This window comes from Colletotrichum jinshuiense, chromosome 14 (assembly GCF_051148585.1).
Source record: "Colletotrichum jinshuiense chromosome 14, complete sequence".
NCBI lineage: Eukaryota > Fungi > Ascomycota > Sordariomycetes > Glomerellales > Glomerellaceae > Colletotrichum > Colletotrichum jinshuiense.
In genome coordinates, this window is record NC_139307.1 from 214356 (window position 1) to 228323 (window position 13968).

Consider the following 13968-nt stretch of genomic DNA (forward strand, 5'->3'; position numbering starts at 1 on the left):
TACAGGGAGGTGTTTGGCAACTACTTCAGTTACATCTTCTCCATTCCCCTCCGCAGGGAGTGCAATCGCTGTTGCACATTATTGTCTAAGGTTACGAACAGCGAGTCAAGGGACCCGTGTGATGGACCTCTTGAAGACCAGCCAGGGGATATTCGTAGCTTCACTGTCCACAACACAACGTAGAGATAACCGGATCCCAGCGCCTCTGCGTCTGGCTACTCGGGCCATTGCTACTATTCGCGGAAAAAGAAGAAGCGAGGGGATGGCCAGTGACGAATGGCTACCGCCATTCGCGACGAAACAGGAGACAGCGGAAGAGCCGAATGGGAGCGGCGAGGATGCCGCAGTTAGATGAGATTGATGGTGTTAACCAGGGAGTCTGTTGTGTCCTCTGCCAAGTATCGACGCAAGTCTTCGCCCTCTGTCCAGGAAATTGGCTCTGCGACAAGCACCTGTGCGAGGGCTCCGCCCTCCGTCTGCACAATGCGAGTCCGCAGGATGGGGAAGACTCGCGTAATGTCGTCCCAGACGGCCCAAAATCCCTGCAGATCGACAGAGGATGGCAGGTTAAACACCATGGTAGGGATGACTGTCGACCTGGCTTCTGTGAATATCCACTCCCTCCGGTCTCTAACTTGGGATAGATCAGCGGGCATGAAAGCAGCCGCCGCCATCATGACGGTGAACATGGCAACCACTGTTCACTTTGACTTCTAGAAGCATAGCGGTATCGTGGCGCCCTGTGCCACCTCCAAGTTGATAGCGAGGTGGCTCGCTGGTTGCGTTGATAATATGTCAAGCTCGGCATACGGTAAAGTCTCCATCCTATGAGCATACTGCGAAGGCGTCTGGACGTTCTTCTGCTTACGCCGTTACGACTTCATACACGTACTGGTCGACTGCAGTGGTACTGACCCGTTTCTCGACCATACGCTTTCATGGCCTGCTGCCGATAAGGCGTCTATGTCTGCCAGCACCACCTTCTCTCCCACGTTGGCCAGCTGGCTTATAACGAGTACCAGATTCTCCAGGAGCCTCTGGATGGATGACTGGTCGATGATGGAATCGTCAAAGATGGCCTTGATACCGATGCTCCCATCACCCAATGAGCAGATCAAGTTGAGGGCATAAGTAGAGAAGGCTTCCAGGCCCGAAATGTCTTTCCATCGTCCCAGGGCCTTTGCGGACTTTTCTGGGACCGATTCGTGGGACGGCTGCACGACCACCAACGTCTGGTACCGGCAGACGTGGTGGGCGGCATCGCTGACATTATGTACCTTAGAAATATTAGCGAGCCCCAGCTGCTCATATGGACTCATGTCAATCAACTCCTTTGGACCTGGCGCATGTCGGCTTGCCTTCCGCGTTGTGCCGCAAAGTGGGAAAATGATCCGAGTGGAAGTCGGCCAAGAAAGACCGCCGAAAGTTTTCGTCCATTGTTGTGTCCCTATCGTGGGGATACCGGACAAAATATTTGAGATTGACAGGATGACTCTGTGGTTGACCGTAGTATATCTGGGCGAGAAGATTACAACATAAGTGAGAGAGAGAGAGCGTCATAGAGGGTGTAGCGCATGGTCAGAACAAAGACAGACGGAGCGGGAAACGCGAGGCAAATCACAGCAACCCGGACGAGCAGCAGGACCATAACCAGAGGTTTGGTTTCGTCTTCAGCCAGGTATTTGTCTAGACCGTTGGCGGTATGCCACCGCGTCTGCTCGTTGAGAACTACCTGCAGCAGCCCAAGCTGCGGGCTTTGTACAATCCTCGTCCGCAGGATAGCCACCATCCGTGCCAACCGATCCCAGCTGGCACTGAATCGCGGCAGGTCGAACTGCTCGCCCAGTTCCAGCATCGCGTTCCACACGTAGGTACTCGCCGACTTAGACGTCAAAGACAGCAGACCTCCTTTGAGTGGTGTGCAGGGATAGGCGTCCTTCGGGTACGGACAATCGCACATGGTGCTCCACCTCGCCGAGCTCGACACGATGGCTACGGATCTTGGCCTGGCCGTCCTTTCTGCAGAAGTATACGATGCCACTGTCTTTGTCGTACCGGACAAGATCCCCTGTCCTGTATAGACGCCCGTGTCGGCCCGCGCACCCTTCGGCTCCCCGAGCCAGCCAGGCAAGATCCTGAATGAAGACGGCGGCCGTCTATTCTGGCTTGTTTAAGTATCCCAGACCGACCAACCGGCCTTCTATGAGCAGTTCGCTCAATGTGCCCGGAGGCACCAAGGGTTTGTGGTCTTCCGGGTCAACCACTCAGATGACCGTTCCCACACCGATTCTAATGTTGATGGCGTCCTTTGGCGTTATCGTGATCTGGTTCATCGGGCTCGTCAGCGTGCACTCGGCCGGTACGTAGCCGTTAATCACGTTGACCGTGCCAGGCCAACCTATGAGATCGTCGAGGTGCGGAGCCTCGCCTCGAAGAGAATCACCTCCAGCTTGCTCAGCCTTTCTCTGTCCAGGATCCGTGAAACTCACGGCACGATGTGAGCCATGGTGACGCCCAGAGACGTCAAAGACTTCATCAGTATGTCCTTGGGGTCGGTGGCGGAAGGCACACAGAGGCAACCGCCCAATGCAAGCGTCATAAGGACCGTTTCTATGGACAGATCAAAGGCATAGGACAGGAAGTCATAGACCTGCTTCGAGCCAAAGCCGATGAGCCCCGGTTGGTGGTGCATGGCGGAAGAGAAGGATCCGTGAGAGATTTGTACACCCTCGGGTTGGCTGTCCTGTGCTGCCGGATGTAATCGCCAAGTATAGACGACAGGACGGGGTCAGTTGATTGAGAGAAGGAGAACTGGCTGCCGGTGTCGACCATGCCTTTACGCTCGACAACAATTCGTGATTGATGGTCATTGTCGTGGCTGGAAACTCGGCACACTGGGTGGTTTCCGCCGCGGAGCAAATGACCAGCTTCGCCTCGACCTGCAGCACAACCTCCCAGAGTCGATAGGCCACAACGCCCTTAGGTTGCCCGGTGCTGCCGGAGGTAAAGATGTTGTGGCAGCAGAGCGAAGTCGTACGCTGTCGGGGACGACTGCACATCCTCGTCCAAGGATTCCACGAGGAGAGGGTCGACCGGAATGACGCGGCGCCCGGGTGCCGCGAGGCCTGATGTAAACGTGGTCGAAGCCAGCACCACCCGCGCGCTGGTCTGTGTGTTGACTCGTGCACGTCTATCGACGGCATGGGAAACGTCGATGGGCAAAAAGGCACCGCCGGCTTTGAGCACGACAAGCATGGACACGCCCGCCCACTTAGACTTTTGGAAAGAGAGCGGGACCAGTTATTCCGGCCCTACCCCCAGATCTCCGAGGTAACGGGCCAGTTTGGCCGTCACGTTGTCGAGCTCGGCAAACTTAAAGAGGCCATCTCAGGCGCAGACGGTCGGGGCGCGCGGTATCCGCCGGGATTGTTCCTCCACCATATCGTATGGGCAGCGCTCGACGGTCGGGGGAACGTCTTTATTCCACGACCCAGATGTCAAGGTGGTCGGCGTCCGGCAAGGTGTCGACATCAATCAGCATCCTGTCGGCCACCGCTGCGTTGAGCTGGTGTACAAACAGCCCGAGCTTGTTGAGGAGCTTTGAGACGGATGATGCGCTTATAATAGCCTCGTCAAGGATGGTCTCGACGTGAACGGCTGCGTTGGTGCCTAACGAGCAAACGAGGTTGACGGCGTAGGTGCTGAAAGCGCCTACGTCGACCATTTCCGTCCATTGTCCTAGCGTACCAAACTGCCCCAGCTCGAGATCCGTATTGCTTGTACGACGAGCATTGTTTGGAATTGGTAGGCAAGGTGTGCTTCGTTGCTGAGGCGTCGTATGTTGTGCAATCCGAGTTGCTGATGCGGGATCATGTTGGCCTACTCTCTCTGCAACCTTTGAAGGAAAGTGGCCATTGTTTCATTTGGGTCTAGTTGGACTTGTACCGGGACCGCCGCAACGGTCGGGCCGGTCATGTGCTCGATTCCTCGGACCAGAGTGTTGCGCCCAGATACCATTGTGCCCAAGGCAACGTCGGGGGTACCGGTAGATACCGGTATGGCCAAAACCCAAGCCGCGCGGACTATCTATAGTAGCAGCCGCGACATCATTTGCTCCCGTGGGCGGGAGAGCGAAGTGCCGGCTAGCGCTAGACCTTAGTGCAGTCTCCCGCTGCTGTTGTTGTTTCGGGGGGAAAGGGTCGGACGCGAAAGCCGCGTGAGTGGAGCACCAGTACGCCTTATCGGCCTCCGAATCCATTTTCACGAGGTTTTTATTTCACAATGTGTTTGAAGTCGGTTAGGCTGTCGAATGCTTTGTGGTGGAAGACCTGGCTTACGAGGACACAAATCTGGTTCAGGGACGGGGCGTCGTATAGGCTATGATGCATGATGAGCACGAACTGACAGGAAGACCCCCGTGGCTGATCAAATCGAACCGGATCAGCGGTGAGCTGAGACCCATAGGGCGGGCTTGTTCCCTTTCCAGGTAGCCTCTAGATCCGCGGCGCTGTCCCACCGGACTGCCTCGTTTGCGACGACCTGGTGGAGGCCCAACGTCTCACTCTGAATGATTCTCGTACGGAGAATGAGCAAGCGACCTACTAGGTGATTCCAAGTCCAGCGAAACTGCTGTAGGTCTACCACGTCCGTGTCCAGGTCGGGGACGGTCCTCAGAACGTCGGCGGACCCTGAAGACTCGACTTGAGTGACCATAGCCCCTCTTGAAGAGGCGCGCATGGATACGCAATTTGGACCTGAAACGAGGAGACACCGCAAGCGGTAGCAACGAGGCCGGGGATGTGGTGTTCATCGACAAACCCCTCCAAGAGAGAAAACAATGTGACGCTGCATTCCCCAAAGTCTATTTCCTCTTGCTCTTTCTCTGCGATACGCACCAAGGCGCTGGTGGTGGTACGGTGGAAGATGTCCGCAACGGTGAGGGAAATGGCGTGAGTACGAGCCTGGCTGACGGTCTTCATGGCGACAATGGAGTCGCCACCGAGGGGGAAGAATCTATCGTTGATACTAATGAAGACGGGGTCGATCTTGAGGATTCTTGCCCAGACTTGCTGCCACCCCTGCTCATCCCGCGTCACCGGCTGCCGCTTTTCCCGGGCCTGATGAGCGGGCCCGTATCCAGGCCAGCCGTTGCATCGAAAAGGAGGACCTGATCTTGCGTAGTTGTCGAAGGTACGTCTTGTATACCGTTCTAAGTGTTATTAACAGCAGAGAGATATAGATAGCCAAGATCATGTATAAAAGAAGCCGCTTAGCAATCCTATGTTCCGTCTCCGGCGATAGTATTATAACGCGTGCCGTGTAGGCGTTAGCGCTCTCTGTCCCCCCGTGCCCCCCCCCTCTAGCTGTTCCCGGGGCTGTATAAAGGTTAACAGGAGAGGACTAGCATCCTCGAACTAAGAGAGAGTGACTCCGGTCACAACTATCTACGCATCCAGGACGTATCCGCTGACCTGATCCGCTACTTCGCCTAGCTTAAATCGCTGGCTGTAAATCTTGACCTAGTCCACCCTTATGCCGGTTAGGGTCAAAGCAGAAAGCCTGACCAAGGACCCTGTCTTGTACAAGTGGCAGTGGCGACCGACATAGCCAGTACTGCCTCGCAACAACCAGAGAACATCGTGAAAGAATTAATGAGCTGTCTTCTCTACATTTTTTAAACCCCCGCGGCTAAGAGTCAGTCCTTCTAGAAGCAGCTCACTTGCAACACCGATAGGAACCAGCGTGCGATCTTAGTCCCTGTCTACTCCCAGGCCAACGAGCCGACGGCTCTCGTCATGTTAGAAACCAGGCTTGGCTCTAGCGTTTGTATGCATATCACCGAGAGGATAGTACACTCCGTCGGTCTGTAGCCGTTGAGTCCTCGGCTTGTCTTCTTCCGCGAGAGCATCAAACATCCGTGCACTGGTGGGACGGCGGAACTTTCGCCGGACAGAGTGACGCTGGTATTGTGTTGTTCCGATGTGATTATAATTTTGTCCCCAGTCTGCGCAATGATTCTTTCCCTCCGCTCCGTCGCCTTGGACGGCTCGATGGGGACAAAGGCGCCCCCGGCCTTGAGCACACCCAGGATGGCCACTATGCCCCACTTCGACTGAAGAAGGTTGATACGAGTTATTCCTCCTGCACCCCGAGGTCTAAGAAATGATGCGCTAGCTATGTTGACAGTCGGTCTAGCTCAGCGTACGTAAATTTCCTGTCCCAGGACTGTATCGCCATTGCCTCTACGTACCTGTTTAGCCAACAAGCCATGCAAGCATTTGGAGACCGCCGGCGCGGCGTGCTTGTTCCGCGACCATATCTGGTACATATCAGTCAGCGGAGCGCCTCCTGCACCCACGACAAGCTGACGAATGATGGAGCCAAATCGCTCGAGGAGTCTCGCGATTGATGACTGGTCAATGATGTCTTTGTCAAAACGATCTTGACAACCACAGTGTCGCCATCCAGTGTGCAGATGAGGTTGATGGCGTAGGAAGAGAAGGCTTTAAGGACGGCGATCCCTTCCCATCGGTCGGCAGTCCCAAAGCCATCCAGCTCGTCCGTCTCCTGCGGCTGCACAACAACGAGAGTTTGAAAGTTATAGGCCAGCCGCGTTTCATCGCTGAGCGTCCGAATGTGATGCAGCCCGAACTGTTCAAAGGGAATGGTATCTCTGGACTCGCTTTGGATCTGCCGCAGGAATCCAGATATTGTCTGGGTCCGGTCCAGCCTGACTCGCACTGGCACCGCCGCGAACGTCGGCCCCGAGATGTCACTGATGCCGGCGACATCTCGCATGTCGCCCAGATACGTTGCGCCAAAGGCAACATCCATCGTGCCGCTGGAGGCAGCGGCTACGACGGCCCAAGCAGCCCGGACAACCGTAGCCGCGGTAATGTCGGGCACCCGGATGGCCGGTACTGTGATACGCTGCGCTTCGATACTCTGTGGCTGCGCTTGTGTCTGCCGCTGCAGAGGGGGGAAGGCCTCCGACGAATTGTTGACCAACAGAGACCGCCAGTACGTCTGGCAGGTGTCCCCATCTCAGTGAGGTATTTTATAAAGTATTTGAAGTCGGCTGGGTCGTGGAGGGATGAAGATTGGTGATAAAGGAGACCAATGTGTGAATTGGAGATGAAGGTTACATTCTCCCAGTATCGAGCGGTACCTTTCTGACCGAGTCCTATCATCCACAACCCTCTACTCACTTCCTCGTAGCCTCGATGCAAGCCAAGAGCACGGGCTGTCGGTGGAAATCCACGGCACCCCAAAGTCCAAATCTAACTCGTCCCAATCATCATTCCTTGTCTCCGACCGTGTGTCCCTTGAAATATTCATGACTCCGCCTCAATCTGGAGATGGCATGTCCATAATCGCTGGCGCATGATGTTCCAAAAACCCGCCCGGCCTCGCGAAGTAGACAAGCCCCCCGTGTTGTCGTGAAACCTGCGAGGGAGATGTGGTTACTGCTCTGGGCTCCAGGCGACGCTGGCGCGAAGCTCGTCTATGATGTCGTCAAAGGGGACACAGATGTGGCCGCAGTGCTTGTCGGTGGAGGACTCGGCGGGAACGGCATCAGAGTTGCTAGAGGCATACAAGTAACAGTCAGCTTTGCTTGTACGACGGAATGTGTAAAGAAAGAAAAAGAAGACGAAAAAAGAATTGGAGGCACGTCGTCAGAAAGGGCAGCTTACTTTTGGTGGACACGGTAATTGGCGACAGCATCGCCGTCATTCTTTCCAAAGAACAGGAGCGGATCCAGGCAGAGGGTGGCGCCGGCGGCGTCGAGAGGGGTCCAGTCCATGGCGCAAACCACGCCGTCCGCTTGCGCCACCTAGAGACCAACGAAGCAGCGATGGAGATTGTCAAGGACAGAGAGCTTGGCGTTTCCAGGATCGTAGAATATCTTGATGCCAATGGCGGCACGGACCGACGCGTCGGTGCGCAGGATCCAGCTAACGCACTTGTCCTCCAGCTCTTTTAGTGTCTTGGGGGACGAGCGGGCGACTTCAGCAACGACGTGGGCTGTCTTGGAGACGGCGTCGAAAGCGGACCAGCTGGCGTCGCACTGGAACCGGGAGCCATCGTTTAGCTTGACGCTGTAGTTGTAGAGCTTTATCAGGCGAAGGACTGGGCGGGCGGCGTCGGCGACGAGGTCGGATATGCGCCCAGAGAGGTTGGAATGCACGTTGGACTCCATCTTGATACGCGCGGTGCCCGAGGAATAATCGTACTCAAGGCGGAGCTTGTCGTGCTGAATGGGCCTCTCAGCGAGGAGCTCGACGAAGCGGTGGAGGAGCGCGGAAGGAAGCCGGAAGGGTTGCGTGATACGATGGAATTGGTCGTCGGGGACTGCGTGGCCAGAGGCAATGGCGACGGCGATGTCGACAAGTCGCGAGACGAGCGCGTTCTCGTCTTGGCCGAGGCTGAGGCCGAGGCTGGGGTCAGAGGCCTGGAGCAAAAGAAGGGAAATATCAGTTCACCTGGCCAAAAACCCAAATCAAGAAGGAGTGGTTCGACGAGCATGGGCAGCTGGCTGGTGACTGTGCCTGCCAGTGACGAAACAGCCAGGATATCATTCTTCAAGCTGCTGCTTCAAGAGTGAGAGAACGCGCATCATTGGAAACGTACCTGGACATGCTCCATCTTCCAGGGTGGGCGTGTGGCTCACGCTGTCGAAGGAGGCCTGACGATGATGCAGGCGGTAGCTTCGCTTTGCTTTGCGTCTTGTCCCGGACGAGTCACACTGGCCAACTATTTAATGCAGTAAAAAGCAGGTCGGAGGCGTGGTATTGTGTGAATTTAAGTGCCCGCAGACAAAAAAAAGACGGCCCGGCCGGTGTTTGCAAAGGCTGAGGTGAGGCAACAATGGATTGTGCAGGTTTGCAGGAAAGAAGAAAAGCAAAAGAAGAGGACGAACACGGACGGGCGCAAGATCCCCCAGGTCCCGTGACTTGCGGTGAGTCGAGGTGAATTGCGGTGAAGTGAGGTGAGTCCGAACTGGCGGTCTTTTCCAGGTAGGAAGGGGAGCAGCTTCACCTCCTTCCTTCAGTCTCTCTCTCTCGGCTCCAATGCGGGCTGCCGAAATGTGCCCGTGTGGGGCCGTTTCTTCGGGGAGATCCACCAATATATGGGACCTCTAATGTTTGCTGCGATACAGACACAGGGAGCCCTCCTCGCCCAAACTCGGTGTGCTGAAGGAGGTGAAGAAGCTAATCTTAGTTAGGCAGGAAGTAAGGGCCTTGGGCTGAGCCTATTGCCGTTGTTGACATGAGCAGCCTTCCAGCCAGACGATAAAATGAAGATAAACAAGTACCAGGGCATACAGCGCCCGGTGGTTACATGTTGGCACGACCCTCCGTGCAGCGGGCGTGGAAGCACGTCACTGAATGGGGGTCGGAAACTATTGGGTTGGGCTCCCATCTCCAAACCACAGCTTCCAGTGTGGGTTTGAATTACAAGCGCAGTCACTGTGACCCAAAACATTATGGCCTCGCTCCGATCTCAATTTTTAGGCGTAGTGGAGGGAGGTTCTTCAGGGCGCGTTGCCTTGGCCGGGCCAAGGTGCACGCACCGTACCTTGCATTATTGACTGATGACTCCCGACAGGACACACGCGAGGCCATTACCATGATTCACACGACATTGTATGGCCCAAGTACATGGGCAATGGACATTCAAAAAAGTTTTTCCTATGGCTTCATCTCTTAATAGTTTTTAAATTGGGTTGGTTAACGTGAGAATCAACAAATTGCAGGGCTTGGAATTGTGCATCGGCATGTGGCTTCGTTCGGCAGTAGCATAGCGTGTAGCAAGTTCGCAGAGTGGCTTGAGAAACATCACCACCCACGACGCCAGAATGATCACCACGATCAATTATAATCACAAACACGTTGAATATAGTACTCGGACTTGCTATTAACCTGGTTTGATTGCACCCGCACCGTTAAAGAACATGTGCAACGTCAAGTGCCACTGCAAACCGCTTGCACCGACACCAATACCTGCCGAGGATACGGTCCGTTACCACACTGCCGTCGAATCAATTGCGGCAAACCCATCAAGCCGAGATATCCCCAGGTAGTATATGGCTGTACCGACAACCGATTGTTCGAGTGAAGTCCTGGAAGCCGACACGAGACGGCTTGTCGGGGCTAGTAGCCCACTCTCGAGACTGAGGTCAAACCCAAGGCGCGTCGGATGCACCGCAGTCAATCTCTGTCTGGCCATTTCGCTTGCCATCTCCGCCCCAGCCCGCCGAGCGTATCATGATCGGACAGACACCGCAGGGTCGCTCGCAGACGGGAGAGTGAGATGGCAATCGCGACAGCCGCTACAGCTGTAATCGACAGATCTCTGCCGAGGCTACATCTCTAAGCCGAGTCTTCTCAAGAAAGAGGGCAGTGGCAATGGACTACATCTCGTCAATCGATGCCGAGGAGAAGGGAAGGCGGCGATGCCTTTGGAGGTCTAGTTGCGGTGGTACGACTTACTTAGAGTCCGAAGAAGAGTGGGAAAGCACTGTACCAGGCGACTGCGAGACGACGAGGACTTTCTTTAGATCATCTAAGGCAATTGAAACTGGGTAACAACCACCAAAACTCCACCTCTATCCCCGGGGATAAGTGGTGTCTGGGGACAAACATGCCACAAGAGGATGCGTGGGTGGAAGGAGTACTCATTCCAGCTGGGTAGGTGCCTTAGCTACCTTACCTTACTCACCTCACCTCCGGGCTCCAGCGAGGCACTCCCCACCTCCTTTCGACCCGGTCCGAACCGGAGATAAACAAAAGCTGACACGATACCCTCATTCAGGAGAGCTCACCTGTCAACAAGGAGCTCATGGTGTGGCGTTTGCCACGTGCGTCTACACGTGACCAACTCACGGACCTGTAGTTACATTACTTGCAGTAGAAAGGTTGGCCGCATGCCATGTCGGCGTGGTCGTGGTGTCGAAAGGCGATGCGGCATCGGCCGGTGTCCACCTCGTGTCTGTATCCCGTTGGAATAACAGCAGGTCAGTGTAGTGTACATCTGGGGTCCACCCTTAGTCGGGGTTTGATTGGGCAGAGGTTGTTCCGACCAGTTTTTAAAGTGGAAAAAGCTGGTCGGAACGGATTAATGGCCCCACATCAAAGTTCCAAGTACTTCCTGATCTAGCCAAAAAAACACAAACATGGCCCGGTATACACGGCCGTTTCTTGTGGTGGGATTCGTCATAGCGCTCGGGCTACACGCGCTATTGCTGTGCCACTCGCTGTCGCTCTCGTTCTCGATCATGCCGTTGTGCTCGTGCTAATGGTAGGGGGATGCGTTGTGTGAAACCTTAAGCGAGGAATGGTAGGGAAGTAGCATCATATCCGCGTCCTGAATAAGCACGGATGATGAAGGCGAGAAGGGCGGGCGGATGTGGAAAAGAGAAGATATCTGGGAGGAAGTCTGCAAAATTTTCTTGCAACGAAAGAAACAGTGAAGGTATTATCATGAAGCATGGAGGCACGGCTCTTGCGCGGAATCTCGAGCGCACTTGCAGTGCTGGGATTTGCCGGCGTCACTTGGCGGGGGCCGGGGCCAATAGTCGACGCGCGGGTGAGATTTGGATATTTGGAGATTTAGACGTCTCGCGATGTGTGGAAGAGACTCGGAGGAGCCCAAGTATCGCAACTTGACGTTCGAGAAACCACCTTGTGCGCAAAGGTATTCTATGGAAGGATGATTCTGTAAATTTGTGAGTTTAGGAATGAAAAAGGACTGGTAGTGTTGCGGTGAACTGCCGGGTCGATGGATAGATGGAGGAAGTTCGTTGCATACCTTACTTGTCGCCATTCGGTTGCGACATCAAATCGCAATGTTTGTGGGACCCCAAGGAGGCAATCCCCTCCCGCGTCAGCCAGCCAGAGACGGCACGCGGTTCAACACATGCATCCATCCATTTGACGCCACGGCCAGGGCCTGTCGCTCATCTCACAGCACAGCTCACAAGGTCAAATAATTGCCAAAGATGACCAGTGAAATTGAAGGGACTTACTAAATCCAATAAACAATAGACGACAGAAGACAAGTTGACAGCTGAGAACAAAAATAGCCATCTGTCGCGTGTGTAGAAGACAGAGATTCAAAGAAGGAACAGAGCAGCGTGGAACAGGTATCGTGCGCCTTCGGCATTGTGGGCATGTCCAGGACACCGGGCTTGACCCGGATCACCTGCCATGGCCATTTATTATCACGGATTACAGTTAGCATCAGTTCATAGCGATGAAGCAGACATTATTGACTACCGTATGATTCACATGCCCAAGTTTACTCGTATACGCGGCAGAAAAGTGTGACCTAGACGGCCTGTCCTTCCAAGCTATGGACCGGGGGCGATGGTGTGTATTTGTACCTTCGCCTGGGACTGGGACTTGCCTTGTTGCGCGAAGTACATCGGCACAGAGAGGTGGGCCCGAACAACGGGTCGGGTCGGGAACGAACGCATCAATTTTTAGACAAGTCGACCGGCTTGGGTTCCAGAGATGAGGGCGTTGCGTGTTACGCCGGTACAAACCGGCCGCTGCTTATCAGTGGCTTACTCCATTTATACATATACCCAACTGTCACTTCGTCGAGCAGGGGCCCCTCACCGTCTCGTCCCGTCAACGCCCGACCGCCCGCCGGATGATACCAAACTCTATTTCAACGACGTTCCGTAGCCCCCCGCCGATGGCACCCTGCAAGAAAGAGTGTGTCAAACCCCATTTTTGCTTACAGTAATTTGCTCTCATGGTTAGCTGAATGGCGCTAGGCTTGTTCGAGCTAGCCCGTTAGCTTGGATGAGCGGATATCTGTAATAGCAGCAAGGCCAGCGTGTGTAGGTACGCCTGCAGAGAATCCAGGCCTCGAGAATGCAACTTCGCCCCTCGCCTACGTATGCGTTCCCAGGCTATTATGTGTTCCGCTTCCAGCAGCGCACAATCTTGTGTCTTCAGCATCCCGACGACCTTGAAGAAACTAGCAGTCTTCACAGCCAAAGGAACGTTTTTCAACTAGGCAAATCTTCTTGAACGCATTTTTGACTCAAGCATTCGACAATTCTAAACTCCCTGCGCTCGACGTGTTTGTGTAGTCCTGATGCCGAGCCGTCTGTCTCGTTCTGCTGCTAGCTGGGCTACGGCACGGTTCATCTGTACGGGTATGCTGCCGGCCTTTAACCCTAAATGCATCCTGGTCATCCCTCTAGGCATCCCCCTCGGTCTTGGGCGGAAGACTACCCCACGTGAGAGGCTCGCACCATCCGACAGAGCAAGGGCGGCTTTATTCCGGATGCCGGGCCCCAATGACACTCGCTAGGACACGCCCGTTCTTCATTCTGGCGTACACCACCAGGCGAGGCGGTGCCGGCAGCATGTCGTCAATGAATCCCGGGTCGACGTCCACCACAGCCCCGCTGAGCATCAGACAATCAGTGGGTAGACAGGGACGGTGAGGGATGACCCTCGCGGCATTGAGAAGAGTGCCGCCGTCGTGCCATTCCGCTGGAAGGATTCATCCGATTCGGACGCATGCATAGGCGGGATGCCGTGGATGTGCGAATCCAAGGTGGCGCCGACGCAAACCGAGTCTTCGACAAGCCTTCCCTGGTTCGATGGAGAGGTACAAGCGGCACCTGCACGATCCAGGGGTTTGTTGGGCAGCAGGTTTCTCCGACCACGTTGTTATCCGGCCAAAACTGGTCGGAACGGAACAATCGACACACTCGCAAGCACTGCATCTGCGTGGTGGCAGGTGCTGCATCCTCGACGCTGCACGACCACCACACACCCGAGGACGTGATTGTTCAGGCGACCGTTCGACTCCCCCAAGCCGCCTCTTTACCATGCTCTTCCGATGCGACACGCAAGACTCTAAAATCCGAACCCGCACGCATGCACGCAGTCGCCTGTCAGTCGTAGACCCGTGAATGAACATCAATGGCATGCATTGCGACCT

General features: G+C 55.1%; 4 protein-coding genes across 4 annotated transcripts; all 4 read right to left on the reverse strand.

The window, feature by feature from the left end:
• Positions 1 to 347: 347 nt before the first annotated feature.
• EsH8_XIV_000023 (uncharacterized protein) lies at positions 348 to 3255 on the reverse strand (the record flags this gene model as incomplete). Its single annotated transcript, XM_083273884.1, has 6 exons — positions 348 to 634; positions 893 to 1263; positions 1533 to 1882; positions 1959 to 2040; positions 2490 to 2738; positions 3038 to 3255. 6 exons carry the CDS (start codon positions 3253 to 3255, stop codon positions 348 to 350), a joined length of 1557 nt encoding a protein of 518 aa, XP_083120549.1.
• Positions 3256 to 3478: 223 nt separating this feature from the next.
• EsH8_XIV_000024 (uncharacterized protein) lies at positions 3479 to 6834 on the reverse strand (the record flags this gene model as incomplete). Its single annotated transcript, XM_083273885.1, has 6 exons — positions 3479 to 3751; positions 3946 to 4086; positions 4896 to 5196; positions 5766 to 6112; positions 6251 to 6319; positions 6439 to 6834. 6 exons carry the CDS (start codon positions 6832 to 6834, stop codon positions 3479 to 3481), a joined length of 1527 nt encoding a protein of 508 aa, XP_083120550.1.
• A 629-nt stretch (positions 6835 to 7463) lies between these two features.
• On the reverse strand, positions 7464 to 7804 carry EsH8_XIV_000025 (uncharacterized protein; the record flags this gene model as incomplete). The annotated part of the gene is made up of 2 exons (XM_083273886.1): positions 7464 to 7584; positions 7695 to 7804. 2 exons carry the CDS (start codon positions 7802 to 7804, stop codon positions 7464 to 7466), a joined length of 231 nt encoding a protein of 76 aa, XP_083120551.1.
• Positions 7805 to 7834: 30 nt separating this feature from the next.
• EsH8_XIV_000026 (uncharacterized protein) lies at positions 7835 to 8646 on the reverse strand (the record flags this gene model as incomplete). Its single annotated transcript, XM_083273887.1, has 2 exons — positions 7835 to 8452; positions 8632 to 8646. 2 exons carry the CDS (start codon positions 8644 to 8646, stop codon positions 7835 to 7837), a joined length of 633 nt encoding a protein of 210 aa, XP_083120552.1.
• Positions 8647 to 13968: the final 5322 nt, after the last annotated feature.